The sequence below is a fragment of the Engystomops pustulosus genome, chromosome 1 (assembly GCF_040894005.1).
Source record: "Engystomops pustulosus chromosome 1, aEngPut4.maternal, whole genome shotgun sequence".
NCBI lineage: Eukaryota > Metazoa > Chordata > Amphibia > Anura > Leptodactylidae > Engystomops > Engystomops pustulosus.
Window position 1 is genome coordinate 35,454,714 of NC_092411.1, and position 23,072 is coordinate 35,477,785.

General features: G+C 43.4%; 1 protein-coding gene across 1 annotated transcript in view; it reads right to left on the reverse strand.

Moving 5' to 3' along the window:
- JMY (junction mediating and regulatory protein, p53 cofactor) overlaps window positions 1–23,072 on the reverse strand; it is a 48,000-nt gene that overhangs the window by 12,323 nt on the left and 12,605 nt on the right. Inside the window, exons 3-10 of the mRNA XM_072137744.1 lie at window positions 19,864–20,014; window positions 16,106–16,275; window positions 14,839–15,004; window positions 12,883–13,070; window positions 8,749–8,838; window positions 6,644–6,739; window positions 4,623–5,172; window positions 2,070–2,380 (exon numbers count right to left, since the gene is read on the reverse strand). Of these exons, the coding sequence (XP_071993845.1) occupies window positions 2,073–2,380; window positions 4,623–5,172; window positions 6,644–6,739; window positions 8,749–8,838; window positions 12,883–13,070; window positions 14,839–15,004; window positions 16,106–16,275; window positions 19,864–20,014 (1,719 nt within the window). The 3' untranslated portion in view covers window positions 2,070–2,072. The remainder of the gene's footprint in view (window positions 1–2,069; window positions 2,381–4,622; window positions 5,173–6,643; window positions 6,740–8,748; window positions 8,839–12,882; window positions 13,071–14,838; window positions 15,005–16,105; window positions 16,276–19,863; window positions 20,015–23,072) is intronic.

Below are 23,072 nucleotides of genomic sequence, written 5' to 3' on the forward strand. Positions count from 1 at the left end.
GAAGGCTATAAAATTTTCGCTTTTTCGTTATTTGGGCCATGTGATGCCATTTTTTTTGCGCGATGAGATGCTTTTTCCATTGTTACCATTTTGGGGTTGGTATCACCTATTGTTGAAAATTTAGGAACTTTTTTTGAGGGCAGGAGTAGAAAAGCATCAATTCTGTACTGGATTTTTTGCTCTTTTTTTTTTGGTGTTCACCGTATAGACTAATAATCATGTTATCTTTATTCTATGGGTTGATACGATTACGGGGATACCAGACTTGAATATATTTTCTTACGTTTTACTAAATTTGTCAAACAAAACCCTAATGTGGGGAAAAATCTATAATTTATGTATTGCCGTCTTCCAAGTGGCTTAACATTGTTACTTTTTTGGCTACGGAGCTGGTTGATGGCTTATTTTTTGCGGGACATGTTGTGCTTTGCACCAGTATCATGTCGGAGTACACATGGTTTTTTGATCACATTTTATAGCATTTTTTGTGGGATTGAATAGCTAAAAATCATAATTTTTGGAAGGTTTATAGCAGTTTTTTTTTACGGTGTTTATCGTGGGGGTTCAATAATGATTTACTTTTATTCTACGGGTTGTTACGGACGCGGTGATACTATATATGTGGGGTTTGTGTTATGATTTAGACTTTTTTTTTAGTTATATGTCTCTTTATATGTTTTGGGGGTTTTGGGCATTTTTAGTGATTTATTACTTTATTTTTTTATTGAATAACATTTTTTTTTTTACTTTTTAACTTTTATACCATGGGACATGAACAAGCAATCTTCTGATTGCTTGTTCATGATAATATTCTGCAATACTCATGTATTGCAGAGTATTATCAGTGTCAGCCTATACACTTGCATAGGCTGGCACTGTGCCAGTAAGATGACGTCACATCTATAGCAACGATCGGCGCCCCCCGAAAACGGTTCGGGGGGGCCGATCGTGGGGGAAAGACCCACCAGAGGCATGTTAGATGCCGCGGTCGCGCTGACCGCGGCATTTAACGGGTTAGGCACCCGCGATCGGAGTCAACTCCGATCGCGGGTGTTACACTGGGCTGCCGGCTATCAGTCACAGCCGGCACCCCGTGTTTCCCGATGCCGGTTCGGCTCAGATCTTGAGCTGAACCGGCATGGGCTCAGCGTCCGATATATCGGACGCTGAGCGCTAAGTCATTGAGCTCAGCGTCCGATATATCGGACGCTGAGCGTTAACGGGTTAAAGACGTTTAGTAAAGTGATGAGTACAGAATTCGGCACAGTGGATCCCATTGTCACTGAAGCATCACTCACCAGTCAGGAGATAGTCCAGCAGGTTATACTGAGAAACTACTAAGCTCTCCACTTATTTTACATTTAAACCAGATTTTTTATATAAAAACCAAGGCTGTGGCATCGGAGACCATTTTGGTGTCAGAATAAAAAGTATTATAATAAATTGTTACAATTAGTTCACTGCAGTATGTGCTGCATCAGAATGTGGGGAAATTATGGCATGTCCTATAAATGTCTGTTCTATTCCTGATCTGAGGATGTAGGCTTTTAGTGGAGATGGATGTTTTGTTCACACTCAGTAGTGAAACTCTTTCCCTACTGATCACAGTAAACAGGCACTGGGAATGCTTGCACTTGTCTGGCACTGCTGGAGTGACCAGAAAATCAGGATTAAGGCAAATACTTGACGTATCAAAAGTTTCAATAAATGTAAATGTATAAATCAATTGTCCAGTGTATATTCTCTCTATATTCTGCTTTACATTTTATTTAGCTTTGTCGCTGAGCTCATGTCTCTAGGAATCCTTTCAGATGGATGTGAGCGCATTATGTACATGCTCAGTAGTGAAGATAGTGAAAGGTTGTATTCCAGTAAATATTTTTTTTTATGTTGTACCTAAATAACTTGGTTATTGTATCATAGCGGTGATTAAAAAGCCTATTACTGTAAATGTATCACTTAAACATGCCCCATGCCTGTCAGAGTTGGTGAAATTGAGGAGATGAAGTGGAAGGATTGGTGACAGACTCCACAGCCATGATAAAAAAAAATTGGATAACGTATAATACCAGTTAGTTTTCCCAGTCTGTGCAAGGCAAACTCTCCTCCTCATCTTCTGACTCCGGCGAGGCTTCCTTAATCCGTCTAAGTGCTTCGTGGATGCTTCGTGTCAGTGGGTCAGTGTCAGGCAGCAGTGTGAAGGATTCCTTTAAAACATCTTTCTGTACTTTCTTCAATTTCACCCCTTTTCTGATTTGGGCTAATATATTATTACTCTCGTCCTCATCTGGGAAAGGAGCTAATGTTCGCTGCTCCACCTTTTTCAGATGAAAACTACCACGTTTTAGGGACGCCAGCACTTCATCCATCGGCGAGCTCACTGCAAAAGAACAGAGGGGTCAAGGAAAATATAGGATCCTGAAGTGATTTGAATGAAATTTACAACAAAGCTGCTAACTGTGAGGTGTATTTATCATCACGGCAAAAAAAAAAAAAAATGGATGTGCCAAAATTATGCAAATATGCTAAATGTTGGTGTCCTAAACTAGCCAACAACTAAGAGATGCAAAGACCAGCCATTCTTAAACTTCGATAAATCTGGTGCAGTATAAGACAGCCAGACTTTGGACTGTTTTACTTTGGCTAAAACTGAGCAGAGAGAAAAGTCTTCTTCATTTCAGACACGTATTGTACATCTATAAACAGTCCTATAAAACGACATCGGGCCTGTATCAAGGACCATGCCTTTTTTCGGTGACTCCCACATAAAGACCCCATGCACATTTTCATTGGGGCGACGTATGTACGGTCGCAAGCTTCCGGCCAAACATACGTCCCCCATAGTCGGCTATGGCACACGGGTTTCTTACGGTGAGCGCAGCAAGCTGTACGGCTAGTATTTTCTATGGAGTGGGGTGGGGCAAGCAGCGCTCACCCCCTCCTCCTCCTCTCCCGCGCACCGGGTTAGGGCACGGCAGGCACACCGTGTGCATGGGGCCTAAATGGAGAGGAACATGGGTTAGGAAGGTATCGACTAGTGCATGCAACTCTCCATTCTCTTTCCACATTAATGAGCTATTCATGGCAATACAACTGTGACAAGAATGAGAAATCAGGTATTGGAAATCTTTCAATTCACTGGAATAAAGGGCCACTATACACCTCTCTGTAGAGGAGCATCATCTCATTACCAGGCGTAGCAAATCAAACTCCCGCGATTTGGTGCCATGTTGGGGGCACAGAGATGACAAGACCTTTTGGAGCTGTGTCCAATGGCCGGAAGTGGTTACTATAGTCATGGCTCCCATTTGCTTAGTAAACCGTAAAGCAGTGTCTAACCTGCAAGGAGCCAAATGCTTTTCTCTCCCTGTGTTTACATTGCACCAAACACCTGATGCTACTATGTCCATTCACCCGAGGACACGCAGCTCTGCTGCGTCCATTCCCCCGAGGACACGCGGCTCTGCTGCGTCCATTCACCCACACACAGCACGGCTCCGTCCATTCACCCACACACAGCACGGCTCCGTCCATTCACCCACACACAGCACGGCTCCGTCCATTCACCCACACACAGAACGGCTCCGTCCATTCACCCACACACAGAACGGCTCCGTCCATTCACCCACACACAGAACGGCTCCGTCCATTCACCCACACACAGAACGGCTCCGTCCATTCACCCACACACAGAACGGCTCCGTCCATTCACCCACACACAGAACGGCTCCGTCCATTCACCCACACACAGAACGGCTCCGTCCATTCACCCACACACAGAACGGCTCCGTCCATTCACCCACACACAGAACGGCTCCGTCCATTCACCCACACACAGAACGGCTCCGTCCATTCACCCACACACAGAACGGCTCCGTCCATTCACCCACACACAGAACGGCTCCGTCCATTCACCCACACACAGCACGGCTCCGTCCATTCACCCACACACAGCACGGCTCCGTCCATTCACCCACACACAGCACGGCTCCGTCCATTCACCCACACACAGCACGGCTCCGTCCATTCACCCACACACAGCACGGCTCCGTCCATTCACCCACACACAGCACGGCTACGTCCATTCACCCACACACAGCACGGCTCCGGCCATTCACCCACACACAGCACGGCTCCGGCCATTCACCCACATACAGCACGGCTCCGTCCATTCACCCACACACAGCACGGCTCCATCCATTCACTCACACACAGCACGGCTCCGTCCATTCACTCACACACAGCACTTTTTCTTGCTAAAAATTGTACACTAGGGTATAATTATACCTTAATCCGGAATGATCTACCTCTGGGCAATCAATAGGTGGTTTGTTTAGCAATTCAATTAAACTGAACTAAATTGTCTGCAAGATATTCATTAGTATAATACAATTCCTGAACAAGCGACTGTGTTCATTAGTCCTTCCCTGCAATGTTCCTATACACCTAGTTTTAGTATAAAGTACAAGTGGGCACATAGCAGGGGTGCCGGGGTTACCAGTGTGCGGAGAAAGACCTTGCTGTGACCCATGTATTCTACCAACTGTTAGGGGTCACTTGTGTACTCCTTTCATTACTTTAGTTATGCATAAAGGTATTTTAGATGTGAGTGTTCTCCATACCTCTTCTCCTCTGTAATCCCTCCAGATCTCCAGTTTTCTTCAGTTTTTTTCTGGCACTGAGAAGCTGACTGCTGTCAAATGACAGGGGGCCACTAGACGGCGTCTGGGGCACGGTCTCGTCTGACTCCTTCTTTACATGAATAAGTCTGACTTCTAAGGGATTTGCTTCTTTCTTCTGAGGTGGAGGAGGAGGTGGTGGAGGTGGTGGCGGAGGTGGAGGAGGCGAGGACACCTGAAGCGAGAGGGGCTGCACGGCATTAGTTTCAAGTGTTTCATGGGTTAAAGTGGGGAGTGAAGTTGTTTGTTGAAGTCCAGAGGTATCTACATCAGGAGGTAATAAATTCTCTTCAAGTTTTAAGTTTTCGAGCTTTTCCACCTCCAAAGGCTGTATGTTTTCTGGTGACTCCACATCAAGTACCCCCTGTGTCTGAATACTGACCGACAGGGACTGTGGTTCGTCAACACTGGGGATAATTCTTCCCGTTGGTTTACTTCTACCATGAGCCAAACGCAGTCTTGTTGATTTAAGGATCACTTGCCCGGGATGTCGCTAAACAGAGAGAAGATTAGAATTAGAATCCATCTATGGTCCACCTCATGCCCCCTGCCTATAATCTGCTGTGAATTAGTTGTGATGCTCCAATAAGTGCTGCCTCTGCCTCACAGGTCAGTGAGGTCATGTCCATACGTCACATCGCCTGGGTGCAGATCTGTCCAATACAAGTGAATGGATCAGAGCAGCAATACCAAGGACAGCTGCTATACAATGTACAGCGCTTGGTATGGGGTTAAAAGGCTGTAGTGCTTTCGCTACAAACAAATGCTTTGTGGGAGGTGCTTGGTTTTGGACCCCCCACCCCCACTCTTCAGTGAATCCCTTTGCCTTTAATAATTCATTTAATATTTAAAGGAAACCTACCACTTGTAGTGGCAGGTTTCCGATGGAAATACCGGGCACCAGCTCAGGGTGAGCTGGTGCCGGAGCTTATTTTAGTTAGTGTTTTAAACCGCGGTATCGCGGTTTAAAACACTTTTTAAACTTTATAGCCGGCGCAGGCAGGTACGCGCTCGGCGCTTACCGTGCGCGCGGCTACATAGGAAGTGAATGAGAGCCGCGTGCACGGTAAGCGCCGAGCGCGTACCTGCCTGCGCCGGCTATAACGTTTAAAAAGTGTTTTAAACCGCGATACCGCGGTTTAAAACACTAACTAAAATAAGCTCCGGCACCAGCTCACCCTGAGCTGGTGCCCGGTATTTCCATCGGAAACCTGCCACTACAAGTGGTAGGTTTCCTTTAATGCAATATATAACATCTCTGCTACCCTGTCAGTGAACAGATCTCCAGGTAGCATAGAGATAAATATGTATGTCATCTGCTGGTTGTGATTTTTGCACCTAAAACTAAGTGGCTTCCTTTTAAAATACTTGACCCGTCTTTAGGACAAAGGGTATAAAGGTTTATCTGGAACTTGATTGGTTATCTAGGATGAAAGTTAGGTGGGGAAGTCATCCCTTCTAGTCCCCACTAGATGCCATCCTCATCCGTGTCTTTAAACTGAACCTTTCACCAGATTTTACACCACTAAACTAACAGCACCCTTAAAATGGATAGGAGTATACTCAACTAGAAAGCATGGAAGCAAAAATGGCGAAAATTTATGGTAGGTTTCCTCTGCGATGAAGATATTGATGGGTTGGTGCGCCCTTTTATTAACTTGGAGTGGTACCACACTGCAGATATAGTGGGTACCCTAGGCAGGCCTCCTAAGACTAGGGCTACCAATTGATGGGCTCAGTGGGAGGAGATGGGGGGGGGGGGGTATAGCTGTACTGTATGTTTAAGCACAAAGGCAATAGACAGAATGATTGCTATTAATTGTAAAGTAAAATCCTCGCTACTATAAACCAGCTACAATGTTGCCGCTCATTAATCACGATCTTCCGATGAACAATCCCAGGTGCCGGTAAATGAAAACAGATGTTTCTAAACTCCGTCTCTCTCCATGCCAGGAGGGGCACACCTGCTTAAATGTGCGGAGCCGGTCCAATGTCTTCTGTCGCTCCTGAGTAACCCAAGTGCTTTTGCGATCTTCTTCATCTTGTTGTTTGTCTCGTGCCTGTAGAGAAGACATTGGACATACAAGACAATGTTACTAAACAGATGTCAGCAATGTGATCACCAGTCAGAGCTGAGGCATGATGCCAGGCAGTGCAGCTCGTGCCCGGCTTCCCATGACTAGTAAGCACAGAACGGGGGCATGCACAGAGAACTGAACCAGTTAACCCCTTGTCAGAGAACCAGTCAGCAATTTCGACACATTTGAAATTCCCATTGACAAAATTACATGAAATTGAACATTCTCCACCATAAAATGTAATTATTATTAAATGTGCACAAAAACCACAACCACTGGCGGCACAATGTCTTATCTCTGCTAGGTGGAAACAAGTGGCACCTCCTTATTGGGCTGACTTTTACGCCAGGGTAAAGGAGGAACACCTAACATCTCTTCTGCTAATCAAAACAGACACTTTTGATCTTGTCTGAGCTCCATGGGAAGCTTACTGGTCCACTAATATAATGGCCCAATAGTGTGTGGGGTGCAGATGTGCACCCCCTGCCTGATAAGAAAAACCGGGGGTTCCCCACCTTAACCACGTGTCCTCATGAGTCTTGTCTTAATCGTTTCAATGTTATAGAGGGGTAGTTTCTGGCATCATGTTTATTGCCCATACATGTATGGAGATTTCTAGTCTTACATGTTGACCCCCGCAAGGGTCTTAAAATATTTGTTTCTCCCCATTTCCCTTAGGAAAATTTTCTGTTTCTTTTTTTGAAAAACAAGTTAAAAAAAAAAAAAAACATAACCACATGTGTAGTTTATTTCCTTTAACCACTTAGTGATTGTTTCATTATTTTCAATCAGCATTTCCTAGAACTTTCAACAGCGTGTCCTCATTGCAAGGGTTTGGTCACAATAAGTCACCCCAATCCACAGTATAGAGGCTAACTTGCTGATCAGTGGGGGTCTCAGTGGTGGGACCCTCCCTATATAATCATGAGAACAAGAATCAGCTCTATTACAGATGAATAGAACAGCCGTTACAGATGTACAAACAGAATGGACCTTACTACTGGGTCTGGCTGTCAGAAGATTCTGAAGGTGAAAGGGAATGATCTTATTTGGTACAGCCCAAAGATCTGGAGGGAGACGGACCGCCACAAGCCCCACATCTATCACCATGAGTAGTGGTTTCTTCAGGGGAAAATGTGCCTTCTGCTCTATTTATCACTATGTCACTGACGGAGATAGCAAAGTGCTGTACTCAGCCATCATTGTCAGCTCCACAGAAAGTGAATGGAGCGGCAGTGCACATGCCTTGACTGCCGATCCATTCTTTTGAAATGCAACCCTAGTACAATGGACCCTCACTACCTTGACCCAAGTGGGTCCCACTACTGAACTCCACACTGATCAGCAAGTTATCAGTTATTCTGAACATAGGAGCCAACTTCAGGTGACTGGACAACCCCTTTAAGTGTGAGTGAATGGGCTGCAATACCGGACACAGATCACAATCAAGAATGACGCCATTCCTGTGAAAATTAGTACCTCCATCTTAGATTTCCAAATCTTAACATTAGATTACATTACATGCAACATTACTCAGTGCACGGTGGCTTAGTGGTTAGCATTACAGTCTTTAAGCGCTGGTGACCTGGGTTCAAGTCCCAGGGTCAACATCTGCAAAGAGTTTGTATGTTCTCCCCGTGTTTGTGTGGGTTTCCTCCCACACTCAAAAACATACAAGTAGGTTGATTAGATTGGGAGCCCCATTGGGCACAGGAACCGATTTGGCAACCTCTGTGCAGCGCTGGGTAATCTGTGTGCGCTATATAAATAAAGAAATTATTACTATAAGTCCTAAAATACTGATCCCCTCCGCTGAGATTAGTGACAAAGTTCATTCATGAAGATTTTGGGAATGAGGGTGTGCTGCAATACCAAGCACAGCCACTGTACTATGTGAGGCAATGTGCATCGCTGAGCAGATTTCCCCTATTGGAAAAAAATCCAAGGTATTTTCCACAAGACAAGAGCCGTGTCAATGTGTGTAAACTCACAATTTGTGCGGTATGATGAAGCAGCCTATACTGCTCATCTGTCTGCGGACGCTGCTGCATCTTCTCACTGTTCTTAGCGATGCAAATCTCCTGAAAAACAATAGGACAAAGCATTAAGTAAAACGTGAAAAAACACAGTGAAATATAAAAGATAGAGACCGTTAGGCACGTGCAGTTTTTTAGAGGTAAACTTTGACGTTAATCCAACAGATGGCGTCGCATTTTGACGTGACACGGCATACACCATATACCGCACATATTAGCACAATTTGTGGGGGGTTAACCACTTACATGCGGCCATATTGGAATGCATCGTTGACACCTCCACCTCATTTACCATTATAGGTTCCAGAAGCATCGAAGTGAGAACTGTTCAATACCAGGTTTCTGTAGCTCGCGGTACTGAAAGACTTCTACTGTTCTACAAGCCCCTTGTATCTGTCTGCAGAGGATTCCAATAGAGCAGACATCAAGCAGGGAATCCTTTGTGTAGATGTGTGGGGTTAGCGGCAAAGCAGGGACCACGTCATCAGGGAGATATCCCCATCTGTCCATATAAGGTCTCTACATCTCCCAGGACTTCACCAGACACATTTAATTCAATTAGATAATGATTTGCTCAACTAAGGATTTGAACCCACAACCTCCACACCTGCCAGCGATACAGTACACAGCCCCTGTCCACTAGGATATGGGCTTAGTGGTTTTCTATGGGAGGATTTTATGTAACCAAGAGCATCATTGTTACACTGTGACCCAGGCTCCATGCACTGGTATATAGAGGGATCTTCTATCTGGAGACATCAGTATACGGATGTCATGCATGTGCCGTCCATTTTTTTTTTTACTTCAATGGATGTATATGGTCTCCTTGCTGAACTTTTTTTCTCACTGCTTGCACAACTGTGAAAAAATGGACATGTGAACCGACCCATAGGAAACAGTGAGTCCGTTTGCCATCCACAAAAAAAGGATAGCACACGGACATCAGAGCGCCCGTCTACATGAGCCCTAAATTATACTCTTTAGTATAGTATTTTGAATTATCATAACCAGTCATAAAGCACTAAAGCTTTTACTGGCAAATCACTGGCGACCATTACTGATCACGTGTTTCAATGGTAATGCAAATGTAATCGGGCAGAGCCCTGCCCCCAGGCTTTTGAATTGCATTTCTAAACACAAATGTAAACGCCCCACAGGACTGCACCCTAAACATTCAGACAATACTTTTTTTCTTTTCTTGAAAGTATCGTATCGGTATCGAGTATCGCAATGCTTTTCTGGGTATCGTATCGCAATCAAAATTCTGGTATCGATGCAGCCCCATTACCATCATGATGTCATTGGGGCACAGTGTCAGTGTAACAGGCCCATCAGCAGTAGAAGGCGGCCTCGCTTCATCAATATTGTGTCCTAGATGTTTTTTAGTTTACTGACTTGTGATAAACTGATCAATGGTGAAACGAGTCTATTAGAAAATCGGCAAACTCTGATGATAAAGCAGCGTTTTCACAAAATTAGTTTGGCCTTTAATGGGAACCCCTTGCATTAAAAATGTAGCCCAATTTACAAGTAGCATGTTATAGAGCAGGCAGCGGCAATCTGGCTTGTTGATAATTGTGCAGGAATAGAGAGTCAGTAGAAATAGTAGCATCCCGACTGAAATGTCATTCTATCCAATGGCCGATCACAAGTCATTCTGTCTTCTAATTTACAATCTGCACAGCTCTCAGTAAAGGCCCGTTCACACTGGCCGTGTGGGGATGTATATCCAGCCGCTAGTCCCCTTAGTCACCTAGGCTATGGCGCCCGACAGCGGTATGGTGACCACACACACATGTGGCACCACACCAAGGAAACAGATATTGCATGCTCCATCTTTTCCTGTGTTTGCAGTCGGGCGTCTTGTATTGCTGACAGAAGGGGCAAGCAGCGCTGCCGGACGAGCATAAGTTTAGTGTGAAAGTAGCCTAAGAGAGTGTATTTACCCCAACGTGTGCTCGCCTAGTCGTAGCCTGGGTGAGCACAAGTCAGGACGGTGGAGGGGAGGAAGGATGAGCGCTGCAGGAAACAGTCGGGCCCATTCTTACAGCCTAGAGAAGGCTCCATCTTTTTTGCGGTGATGGCACGGTACGGTGTGCCCGGGCTCCATAGGCCTCTGTGGGGGAAGTATATCTGTCCCCACAATGGTCGTCTGAATGCCGCCTTTCCCATACATATCATAGCTTGAAGGGAAGATGCGGAATTATTCCAATATCTGTTGTCATGACTTCTGCAACAACCACACTTTTTCTGTATTCCTAGAAATAAATTATAACCTTTTCACTTCAAAGATGACATTTATTAATAGGGACCAGGTGTCACCAGATAATTACCAATGTTTAAGGTTAGAAATAAATACTATATTCTGTCTTGTTCACCCAGGCCACTGGGTCTAATAAAGACTGAAATCTGCCAACTATTTCTATTCAGCAATCTCCACATTCACATCACAGTCAGGATTATCTACAGGCAGTCCCTGACTTAAAGGGGTTGTCCCACAAGCAAGTTAGGCCCTATTCACAGGATCCGATGTACCCCTGTCGCACTCCGAGATGACCGGAGATTGCTGAGTAGGGCGCAATCTCTGTCAGCTCCATAGCATGGGGCAGCCTGCACATGCACGACCGGCTGTGCCAGTCATCTCGGCGTGCAACAGGAGTACATCAGACCCTCTATTCTCGTGATATGTGGGAATCCTATCATTTAGAACGCCAATGATCAGCAAATTAGGTCCTGCGGATAAGGCCTTACTTGCTTAATGGGAAATCCCCTTCAAAGACACCCAATTTACAGACAACCCGTCTTTGCCAATTGTGACCTCTGTCGAAGCTCTCTGGGTGCTGTTAATTTACTGTACTTTAGTCCCAGGCTGCAATTATAAGCTGTAAAGTGTCTGCAATGAAGCAAACCTACAGAACCTATCCTAAACATTACCCAGGGACTGCCTATATGGAAACCACCTTCATTACATCACTACTGACAATAGATGATGTCACAGCTTATCTCCTCCCCCTCCCTGTACAATGACCTCTATATAGATAACACTGACCCCTCATTACATCACTACTGACAATAGATGATGTCACAGCTTATCTCCTCCCCCTTCCTGTACAATGACCTCTATATAGATAACACTGACCCATCATTACATCACTACTGACAATAGATGATGTCACAGCTTATCTACACCTTCTAGTTACCCAGAAGATTTTTAGAAAACTTTCCAATGACCCCAACATCAATACAATCTAACTACAGCCCAGGTAAGATGGCAGTCCCCATATAACCAACTACAGGCAGTCCCCGGGTAACGTTCAAGATAGGGACTATAGGTTTGTACTTAAGTCGAATTTGTATGCAAGTCGGATCTGGTAAGTTTTATAAATGTACAGTAACTCCAGAAACTTTTTGTGTTTTATATGATAGAGGAAACCCCGTTAAGTTGCAGCTATTCCCCTAGCGTATTCACGGGTAACCAAGGATGCGTTAGCTGGTGAGTTTGCATCCTTAGTTACCCTGTCTTCTTTGACCACTGCACCGCGGTCGCGTTATACCAGCAGCTTGTAAAGCGCTTCCGCGCGCATAAAGTACAAGCCGCAGGTATCGTGCCACAGTGTCCTTAGTTACCTTCCCCTCCGTTTGTATCACTAAGACCTCTGTCGCGTTATACCGGCGGGTTGTTCTTTATGCGCACAGCAAGCGCTTTAAAAGCTGCTGGTATAACGCGACCGCAATCTTAGTGATACAAGTGGAGGGGAAGGTAACTAAGGACGCTGTCGCACGATACCAGTGGCTTGTTCTTTATGCGCACAGAAGCACCTTACAAGCCGAGGTATCGCACGGTAACGTCCTTAGTTACCTCCCCCTCCGCTTGTATCACTAAGGAGGAGGCGGCAGAAGAGTTGAAAGTGAATCCGGCATTCAGAAGTGTCAGGGGTCGTTCGTAACTCGGATCGTCGAAGTCGGGGACTGCCTGTACAGTATTCAGAAGAAAAAAAAACTGAATAAAATAAAAACAGATCACATAAGGGTTTCCTATTTGGTTACATATTGGTGATACATTCCCTATGGATACAGAATAGTAGATACCTTTTTGTTTCTGAGGTAGGCTTTTTTTGCTGAAATTCGGCCTCGCTTCGCCTCCAGCTGCCGAAGTTTTAGTTGCAGTTTATGCAACTCTTCCCTCTGTAAATGTATAGATGCTGCCATGTCTTCTGTAGCGAGCATCGCCTCCATACTTTCATAGGTATCGTAATAAACCACTTCATCTCTTTTCTCTGAGGGAAGAAAGAATAAGTTTGTTTGGTTCTTGCCCAGTATTTTACAGAGTGTACTAAGTGAGCACACGGCCATTGCTGTACGATAGGGGTAGTAGTACTCCAAATACTGCAAATTAGAAGATGCTTGTGGAACCACCACCATGTAAAAAAAAATGGGCACATATGACAGAATCTTACACTTTCTCACCATATATGTTTTTCCATACATTATTCAATTTATTACTTTCCGTGGGAAAATGATGATTTTTGTTTTAATCATGGAAAGCCCCTTGGAGGAGTTCTATTTCGCTTAAAAAGTTTCCACTGTAAAAGAAGTGATGAGATCCTCCTGTGAGGTTTTGCTAACCAAAAGAGAAATCATTTAAAAAGGGACAGATCCATCCCTGTAACCAGACTTGGCGTCTTCATGACGTTGGCCTGTTCCCTCCACCTGCCGAAAAAACTTTTATTCAATATGAAAATATTGAAGTCATGTTAGAAGTGAATGGATGTGTAATTTGCATATTGAATAAAAGCTTTAAAGGCAGGTTGTGGCAACCGACGTTATGAAAGACACCTGCAGCAGTACAAGTAGGGGGTGAAGCTGAGCAGACAGGCTCCATTAAGGGAATCGGTCAGCAGCTTTGACAAAACAAAGCTGCAGGCAGTGTTAGGTATTGTTGTGTTAGTTCTGTGTAACCATATCTCTGCGTGTGCTGCTAGTAATGACATAACTGAAAAATACATTTTTATTACAGGATTGTAGCTGGACTTGGAGTTCAACAGTAGTTTTTTCACACAGCTGTGTTCCTTCATCTATGCATTTTGCATTCAGATTCACTGATGATAGATAATAAGTACTCACCTCCCCGTGAGATGTCCTTTAAACTGCTCCCCACACCCTCTGCTGTAATATCTAACCAGAAATCTGCCACAGCTCTTATTCAGAGCAGAAGTAAGAGCTGTGCTGTGAGATGACACACACACACACGTTTCAAGTCTAGCTACTATCCTGGAATATAGTTGTAGTTCAGCTGCTAACAACTAACGTACACAAAGCTGTGGTTACACAGGTCTCCAGGGACAAAACCTAACACTGTGTGCAGCTTTGTATATGATAGGGCAGCAGGGCTCAATGGTCAGCACTACAACCTTGTAGCGCTGGGGTCCTGGGTTCAAGTCCCATCCAGATCAACATCTGCAAAGAGTATGTTCTCTCCGTGTTTGCGTGAGTGTCCTCCAAAACATACTGGTAGGTAATTAGATTGTGAGCCCCATGGGGACAGGGTCTGACTTGGCAAGTGCTGTGTAATCTGTGTGCGCTATATAAAGGAATTATTATTATTAATATCCCATATGTGTACCCTGGAATGGATGAAGCAACACATTAGGCCTTTGATCTCTTAAGTCTGAGGCCGGCAGCCCACATGGTGTTTTGAACCAGTTTTTGGGCCGTTTTTAAGCAGTCTGTTAAAAACCGCATGCGTTTTTGACCCATTTTAATTAAGATAATTGGAAAAATGGGCAAAAAATGGGTTCAAAACGCCACATGTGCCGGCGGCCTAAGGATTAGGGGCTTCTAGTGATCAAGAAGTGATGGCCTCTCCAATTGATGAGCCTTTACTACGCAATGTCCAACAGCTGGGTCAACGTGATGCAACAATAAGTCTGATGCACTTTAAACAGCAAAGAATCCAGACACAACCAAGGTGTAGGGTGTGTGTAGAGATTAAATATTAGATTTACATCCACGCACGCGTCTCACACAATGACAGGTAGGCCGCACCTGAGATCTGCCGCTTGATGCTTTCCAGTTGAGCCGTCAGCAGCAGTTCCTCGCACTTGAGGATCTCAAATTGTACTTCATATAGCTGGAGCTGGTGATCGTAATAATCCGCTTCTAATTGGTCTAATACGGCTATTGCTTCTGTACCTCCATGTAAACTCTGCATCTAAATGGCAAGGAAAAAAAAGCCTCTGATTAGCTCTTAAGAGTAGATTTCACAGCCCCTTACCTAATAAGGATATCACTCTGCCATGAGCCTGTTTGCCTGTATACGCTTCCTTGGCTTTCACGTTAAAACAAACAAGTGATAGACTGGAATAGAGAAGGCTAAAAGCACCGGCTCTCGTGATTGTGTGCAGGCGTGGAGATGGTGCCAGGATCACATCAAGGCAGATAGCAAATGCACACAGCAATCATGCACATAGCAAGACACAGGGTAAGTGATAAATGGTTAATCACCCATAATCACCAAAACCAGGGTCCAGAGCCACCCCATAGTGCAAGGAGAAGGAGTGTGGGTATTGGGGACTGATGGAGGCGCAAGGGCTACTTGTATCCATGGAAATGTCACGCTCACAGTTGCATCTAATAATAGTTCATGTGGTTATGCAGTAATCCAAGGAAGTTACAGATTGAAACACAACCACATTCACTATAAATCAGGAGTAAAACAACGTACTCGCAATTTTAAGATTGTGAATGAAATCTCCCTGAACTGATGGTAAAGTATATGTATATGGCAAGCAATCAGATTGCGGCTTTTCTTTCTAGCTAATAGTCAGTTACTAATAATGATTTCCTTGCATTCGTATGGATAAAGCAACCCAGGGGGCAGATGTATATCATAGGACATTGTCTGAAGAAACAAGGCTGCATAGGTGCAGTATTGTCAGACTTTTACAATGTTTAGTTAATGTTCTTAGGATCACATGGAGGACGTATGAAGAAGAGCAGAGACAATAACAGTACAACATGAGCTGATGCAGAACAAACGCCTGTCACCTCCTCAGAACAGCAGCACAATATTAATATTCAGCTACAGAGGACACCAGGGCTCAGCTAGATAGTCAACACACTCATGCCAAGGGGCTGTGCGCCTATGATCCCAACATGAAGAGTTTACCATAATGGTTTAGTGGCCCCTGTTCCCTTCTAGTAGCCACATCATAGAGGATTACGCCCAGAGCAGGGGGCCCCTGTGATCAGCTACCATTAGGGGACAATTACAACAGGTAGCAGCCCTCCCCTTGTAGTGCAGTGTACTTACCTCCTCTTTTAGTGCATGCTTCTTTTGTTCAAGACAGATTTCTTTTGCTCTCATAAGTTGTAAAGTCTCTTTGGAAACCCCGTACTGAAGTTTTTCCATGCGCTCCACGGCTGTGGTCCAGGTTGTTTTTCCAAACTTTTTCTGGTCTGCTCGCATCCGATCAAAGACAGCTTCATACAGAAAGATATATATTTAGATGACAAACGCTGAAAAACTCATAAAAGGATAAATCTAACAAGAATGAGAGCGACCTCTATGACAGACCTATTGGCGAGGACGGTGGGTGATACAATCACGGACTCACAAGCTTTACATGGGCACATTGTGGGCCCTGCACCTGGTAGTTAGAGGAAGGGGGGGGGGGATATGGATCCCTGTCCCATGTGAATGATCATGCATGTTGTTGCTCAAATTATATCTAGAGGTCTATCCAGCATTGATAAGAGGGGTAGTAGTGCTTAGGATTATCCAGTTTAACCCCTTTATGACCGATTGATGCCAAAATGTCCAGGCATCACATTTTTCCAGTTCTGTAATGCGCTTCTTTAACCGGTTAAGGACCGAGCCCTTTCCTGTTTTTTCATGTCCATTTTTCACTCCCCACCTTCAAAAATCTATAACTTTTTTATTTTTACACGTAAAGAGCTGTGTGATGGCTTGTTTTCTGCGTAACAAATTGCACTTCATAATGATGGTATTAAATATTCCATGCCATGTACTCGGAAGCAGGAAAAAAATTCCAAATGCAATGAAAATGGTGAAAAAACGCATTTGCGCCATTTTCTTGTGGGCTTGGATTTTACGTCTTTCACTGAGCACCCCAAATGACATGTCTACTTTATTCTTTGGGTCGGTACGATTAAGGGGATACCAAATTTGTATAGGTTTTATGTTTTCATACATTTACAAAAATTAAAACCTCCTGTACAAAAATAATTTTTTTGATTTTTCCAACTTCTGGCGCTAATAACTTTTTTATACTTTGGTGTACGGAGCTGTGGGTGGTGTCATTTTTTGCGAAATTTGATATTTTCACTGATATCATTTTTAGGACTGTACGACCTTTTGATCACTATTTATAGATTTTTTTAGATTTTTCAAAATGGCAAAAAAGGGCCATTTTCGACTTTGGGCGCTATTTTCCGTTACGGGGTTAAACGCATTGAAAAACCGTTATCATATTTTGATAGATCGGGCATTTTCGGACGGGTCGATACCTGATGTGTTTATGATTTTTACTGTTTATTTATATTTATGTCAGTTCTAGGGAAAGGGGGGCGATTTGAAATTTTAGGTTTTTTTATTATAATTTTTTTTTTTAAACTTTTTTTTATTTTTATTTATACTATTTTTCAGACACCCTAGGGTACTTTAACCCTAGGTTGTCTGATCGATCCTATCATATACTGCCATACTACAGTATGGCAGTATATGGGGATTTTCCTCCTCATTCATTACAATGTGCTATCAGCACATTGTAATGAAGGGGTTAAAACGAAATAGCCTCGGGTCTTCGGAGCGGCGATCCCAGGTAAGATGGCGGCGCCCATGCGCCGCTATCTGATTGAGGCTGCCGGCAGCCCACGCTGTAAAAACACCCGCGATCGGTGCTAGCACCGATCGCGGGTGTTACCGGTAAGCCTTTGCTGCAATATGCAGCAAAGACTTACCGGCTATGGAGAGGGCTCAGCCCGTGAGCCCTCTCCATGCAGCGCGACGCGACCGCCGCCGTGAATACACGGCGGGCGGTCGCGAACCGGTTAAATGACAAAATCTTTGGAAAAACTCTTTACATATCAAAATAATTTTTACACTTTTTTCATGACATGTGAGACTAACTTTATAGAGTAGTTTTTTAATTGCATATTTTATTATTTAGGAATTTCGCCTTCAAATGTGAAAAATTTGTTTTTTTTTTCATTTTTTTGTATTAAAGATTAAACTGAATAACCTTCACCAAAATATGTTATAAAAATGTACTGCATCATTCCATCACCCATTCTGTAGTTCATCTACAGATGCAGGGGGTGCATGCATGCTACAATTCCACAAACTGTAAGCCAAGTCTTTCCTGTAGTTTCTTCTATATTCTGCCTTCAGCTGACCGGCTGGAGGGGAGCACATTTCACACTCCTACCGTATAAGTCCTGAACCCTGGCGCCTAGAAACACAATTCTGGTGTCATATTAAACATGAGAATCCTCTTTAATATATCTGGATTCTGTACGGATGCTTCACAGAACCGGAGATATCCACACTAAGGCTTCATTCTCACGGCCGTATATATTCGTCCCCCATACGGCCGGCGTATACTTTAAGAGTATATATCTCCGATTTTGTGAAGCATCCATACACAATATATGCATATGCAAATAAAAGGAGAGATACTTCTGTTTAATATGACATCAGAATTAATTGTTTGAAGTTGGTAACGGTCATGAGGTTTATAAACGTCCTTTCTGCACGGGGCAAATAGAACGTATATAGCCGCATGGCAGTCATGTAGGGGATAAATAAGACCACGACAGTACTGTACTCCCAATCTCATGGTCTTTGCAGATGGGATAATATATAAAGAATGCATGAGACCCAATGTTTTATATGGCTAGTCAAATCATAACATAGGTTTCGCAACCCCATATCTCCGCACCTACTTTCCCACATTAATGCCCAGGATATTTTTTCCGTCAAAATAATGCCTTCTGCAACCTTTAACTTTATTTTTCCACATCACCATGGCTGTATAGGGTCTTGATATTTTCATTTACATAATTAGAGCTTTTTTATTTTTTGTGCACTGAATGATTAAAAAAAAAAAAAGTCAATTTGACCATTGTTTTTCCTTTTCTAAGTTTTATGTTGTACAGGATAAATACTGTTTTGGTTTTCAAGCCGGTGTTGGTACAGGTGTGTAGGTAGAAAATGTGTGCGATTTTAACTATTATTTTTGTGTGTTAGTGTTAAAAATATTGTATTCATTTTTGAAAAAATTTTTTTTTTTATCACTATGGCCCGCAGGCATCCATTAGGTCAAGCTTCTGGTCTTATAGATAGATACCACAGGCAGCCCAGGGGTCTCTCATAGGACTTACTTTCCTTGATCCAGTACTTTCCGCACTATCACACAGTGAAGGCAGCGCACTACACCACGGCCTTACTGTGCATACGCCGTAGATACGGTGCTTGCGCTGTGTAGCCGGGGTGTAGTGCTCTGGCCCCATTGAAGAACTGCGCAGCCGCGGAAATCACAAGCGATGGGTCGGATGCACCGCATCGGACACACTTTTAGGTAAGTAAAAAGTTTCCATTATTTTATTGTGGCCATGGAAGGTCTTGGTAAAGGGCGATTTGGGACACTAAACCACAGTTTCTTAAGAACCTGTGGGTGGTTTGGTTTCCAAAATCTCCCTGACAGGTCCTCTATAGTGACCCACCGTAAAAAGCTGAAATTGCGGCTATTTAAGCTAAACAACAAGTACAGATACACAGATGTGTACATTTATGTTTCAGATATTTCGGCTGATATTTAAGCGATAAAACTAGTACGAATACACAGATGTGTACACTTATGTTTCCTGGTCCCTCTCCAATGAAGGCGAGTGGCCAGCCAATGCTTGTTCACATAGGTGTGCCAGTCTCAGACTGGATGAGCATCACTTTATTGGGTCATACTTTGAAAAACCAAAAACAAACATTACTAAGTCATCCAAATTATGACAGAGACGAAAAGGAAAACCACATTTGGTGTATCCTGTCACCTTTCTGAGCTTTTGCTGTGATCTCAAAGTATTTGATGGTTAGATCTTGTATGGAGAGCACGGCCATGTGCGCCTTCTTCTGCCAGTCTGCGTCCTCCTTCTTCAGGCTTTCAATCCGTCTGGGCCCCAAGTAATCGTTTTCTATAGAAATCTGCAAGACAGACGTAAAAGTAGTTGGTATACAACTTTTTTTTCCCCTATGTCGATTGTATCAGTATATACCAGAAACTTATATTTTCTCACATTAATGGGTTATTCCAGAATTTTTGGAAATCCCCCTCGGGGGAGGGGGTTGTGTGGTTAGAACGGGGATGAAAAAAACCCCAAAGAAAAAGTGCATGGACCTTGTTCCAGCGACAAAGCCTTCGATCATCTACATAGAGACTGTTGGGCTGGATGTGCCGAGGATCACAGGAACTATTTTGGGTCAATCTCCTCGTGGGTTTTCACATGTCAGTAAGAGGACGTGATGTCCTTTATGCTGAGATGACTGGGGATAGTGGGTCCCCTAACCCCTGAAAGAGCAGTCAGTGCCACCGAAACGACAGGACTGGGAGCCCAAACATTTTTTTCTGTTATTATAGCACCGAACCCCATTGGGTTTTCCAGGATTCTTAGAAAACCCCTTTAACAAAAGGTCAAGCATCCATACTACCACTCTATGGTCTATATATTGTAGTGATAACATTATGCAAAATAATAACCCCTCCCACCCCCATAAAACAGAGAAAAGTTGGCTGAATCTGCGGATTTCAGGGGTGCTGCTGAGCTAAGTGTACATGTGTATTAGGTACGCATTGGTGTATGGGTGTGCAGTTCAGAATAAATTATATTAGACTGGGTAATCTGCTGTGAGAGGGGTATGGGGTATCGATGGAGTGAAAATAGTTTTAATTCATTGAAAGTGCTCTTTTTTTTTTAAACCCTTTAGTAAAAACACAAAGGCAGCATAAAAGAAGTGAATAAAACTTGCTACACAACACGACCAGACGCATAGGTCAGCCTTCTATTCCCAGGCTCCGGCGCTCGTTGGCAGCTGTGTTTACACGGACGACACATTTGCAAATCTTATCAGTCTTTATCCTTCCATATTTGCATGAACGTGAATGTGCTCGCCATACATCTATGAAAACAATCTCACGACAGAACGCATCCAACCCTGTGAGTTCTCAGGACAAGCCCAGGCCACAATCTGCATGTATAGCCACACCAGAGACCGGCGAGCCACAAGAGACGGAGGAAGATGAAACACTGAACGATACATCCAAAAAGCAAAGTTATTTATGTGGTGTGGAACCAGAACTCAGCTACAGACTCAACACTAAATGACGGGTTTGGGTTTTTATGCTTTAAAACTTTCCCGCATCTGCATTCCTATGGAGGAGGGAGGGGAAGACCAGCACCGCCGGGAGTGTCCCTCTATAGCAGAGATTTGTACGGCCACATCCGGCCCGGATAGTGAATTTTTGCCACCTATAGTCAATCTCCTTTAAATTTGTATTCAGAAAGTGCATATACAACTCTGCACTGGCCAAGTCTGCAGACGTGTCAGTGAATGTGGGGAAAAAAGTAAAAATTGTAGTGAAAATTGTACAGCACATACAGTGCATCATCATTTGGACTTATCCAATACATTTTCCACATTATGGAGTGTCACGTCTATCAAACACAGAGGTATACGGTGTAAGCAGGTTTAATTCTCCTCTAGACATAATGTTCCTCACATACAATCTCCATTATGAGATTACAATCTGCATCATAAATCACAGTTAAAAGGGGTCGTCTAGAAAGTTTTTTAGTAAGACATAAAAGTCGTCTATACTGCTCATAAATCTTGTTGCAGGCTTCAGCATCACTGCTCCAGCGGTCATATCCGTTGATGTCACATGACTGCTGCAGCCAATCACTAGTCTCAGGAGTCACATGCTGTAAAAAGCAAGAATCACTGCAAAACATCACATGAGCCATGCAGGAACCAATGGTGTACAATCATGAACAGCACCCAAAAAAAAAAAAAAAAACTGCACAAAAAAACTCTTCTGTCCGGCAATGAAAAACACTCAGCATTGATGATGGGTGAAACTTTATTTGTCACGAAGACATGTACAGTGGTGCAGTACAATCAATGCGTTTTGCCACCAGTGCCTTGACTAGGATTATGAGTAAGGTGTCATTTTCTCCAGTATGAGCGGACATTTTCATTGATTCTACTTTGGAAATTCAACAACATTTTGATCCGTTTTTACACAACCTTTTATGGGTGGCAAAAAAGTAGCGATTAGGATGATATTTTCCTCTACAGGGTTCACCGCAGGGAATAATTATCTATATAATTTTGATAGATTAGGTATTTGGAACTCAGCAATAGCCAACATGTTTATAATTAGGGTTGGGAGTGATTTGAAATGTTAAAAGGAACGCTACAGATACAGGTGATTCATTGAATGATACATTGTGCAGGGTCTGCAGGGAGGAGCATGACTCTACAGCAAGTGATTAGGAATTATTAGAACTGATCAGGCTGCTGCGGTAATATACAATCATCCTGGTCTTGGGGGATACAATAGTAAATTATACCACAAACTGCTTTATTACTGTATACAAGCACTTGAGAGAAAAGCTCTCTGAACAATGATATAAAGCCACTTCCATTCCACCAGATGCCAAAAGGACATGATTACAGTGCTTGGCTACTTCGCCAATGTCACACAGATGGATCCAGGTGATCCCCTCTTTTGAGATTAGATTGGGGTCCAAACATCTGGAATCCCACTTCATATAGCTTATTAAAAGATGATGGCGCTAACTTGCCACATGCCCTTTAATGCAAATGCAGGCTCCACCCCCTCCCTGAAAAATTCAATTCAATGCTGGGCGTCCAAAGTCTTCTAGTTTCCTTCCAAGTGCAATACATGTCATATATTGTGTACAGGATGTTATTTCCTGGAGAAATGGTTCATATTCCCAACAAAGATCTCATCTTTTTTGCAGGAAAATGGAATCATTTGCACATAAAAAATTATGTCCTTGGAAGTTTTTAATAACAATGAAAACTTTATTAACTTTAAATCAAATCTCACTACAGGACTTGTATATGCAACTTGATGGCTGCAGGGAAAAAAAGAAAATACTCTTAAATAGTTCTGCACACAAGAAATTTTCCTATACAGTATACAATTCCCTGGCGTAGACTGGTAAAAGTCACAAAT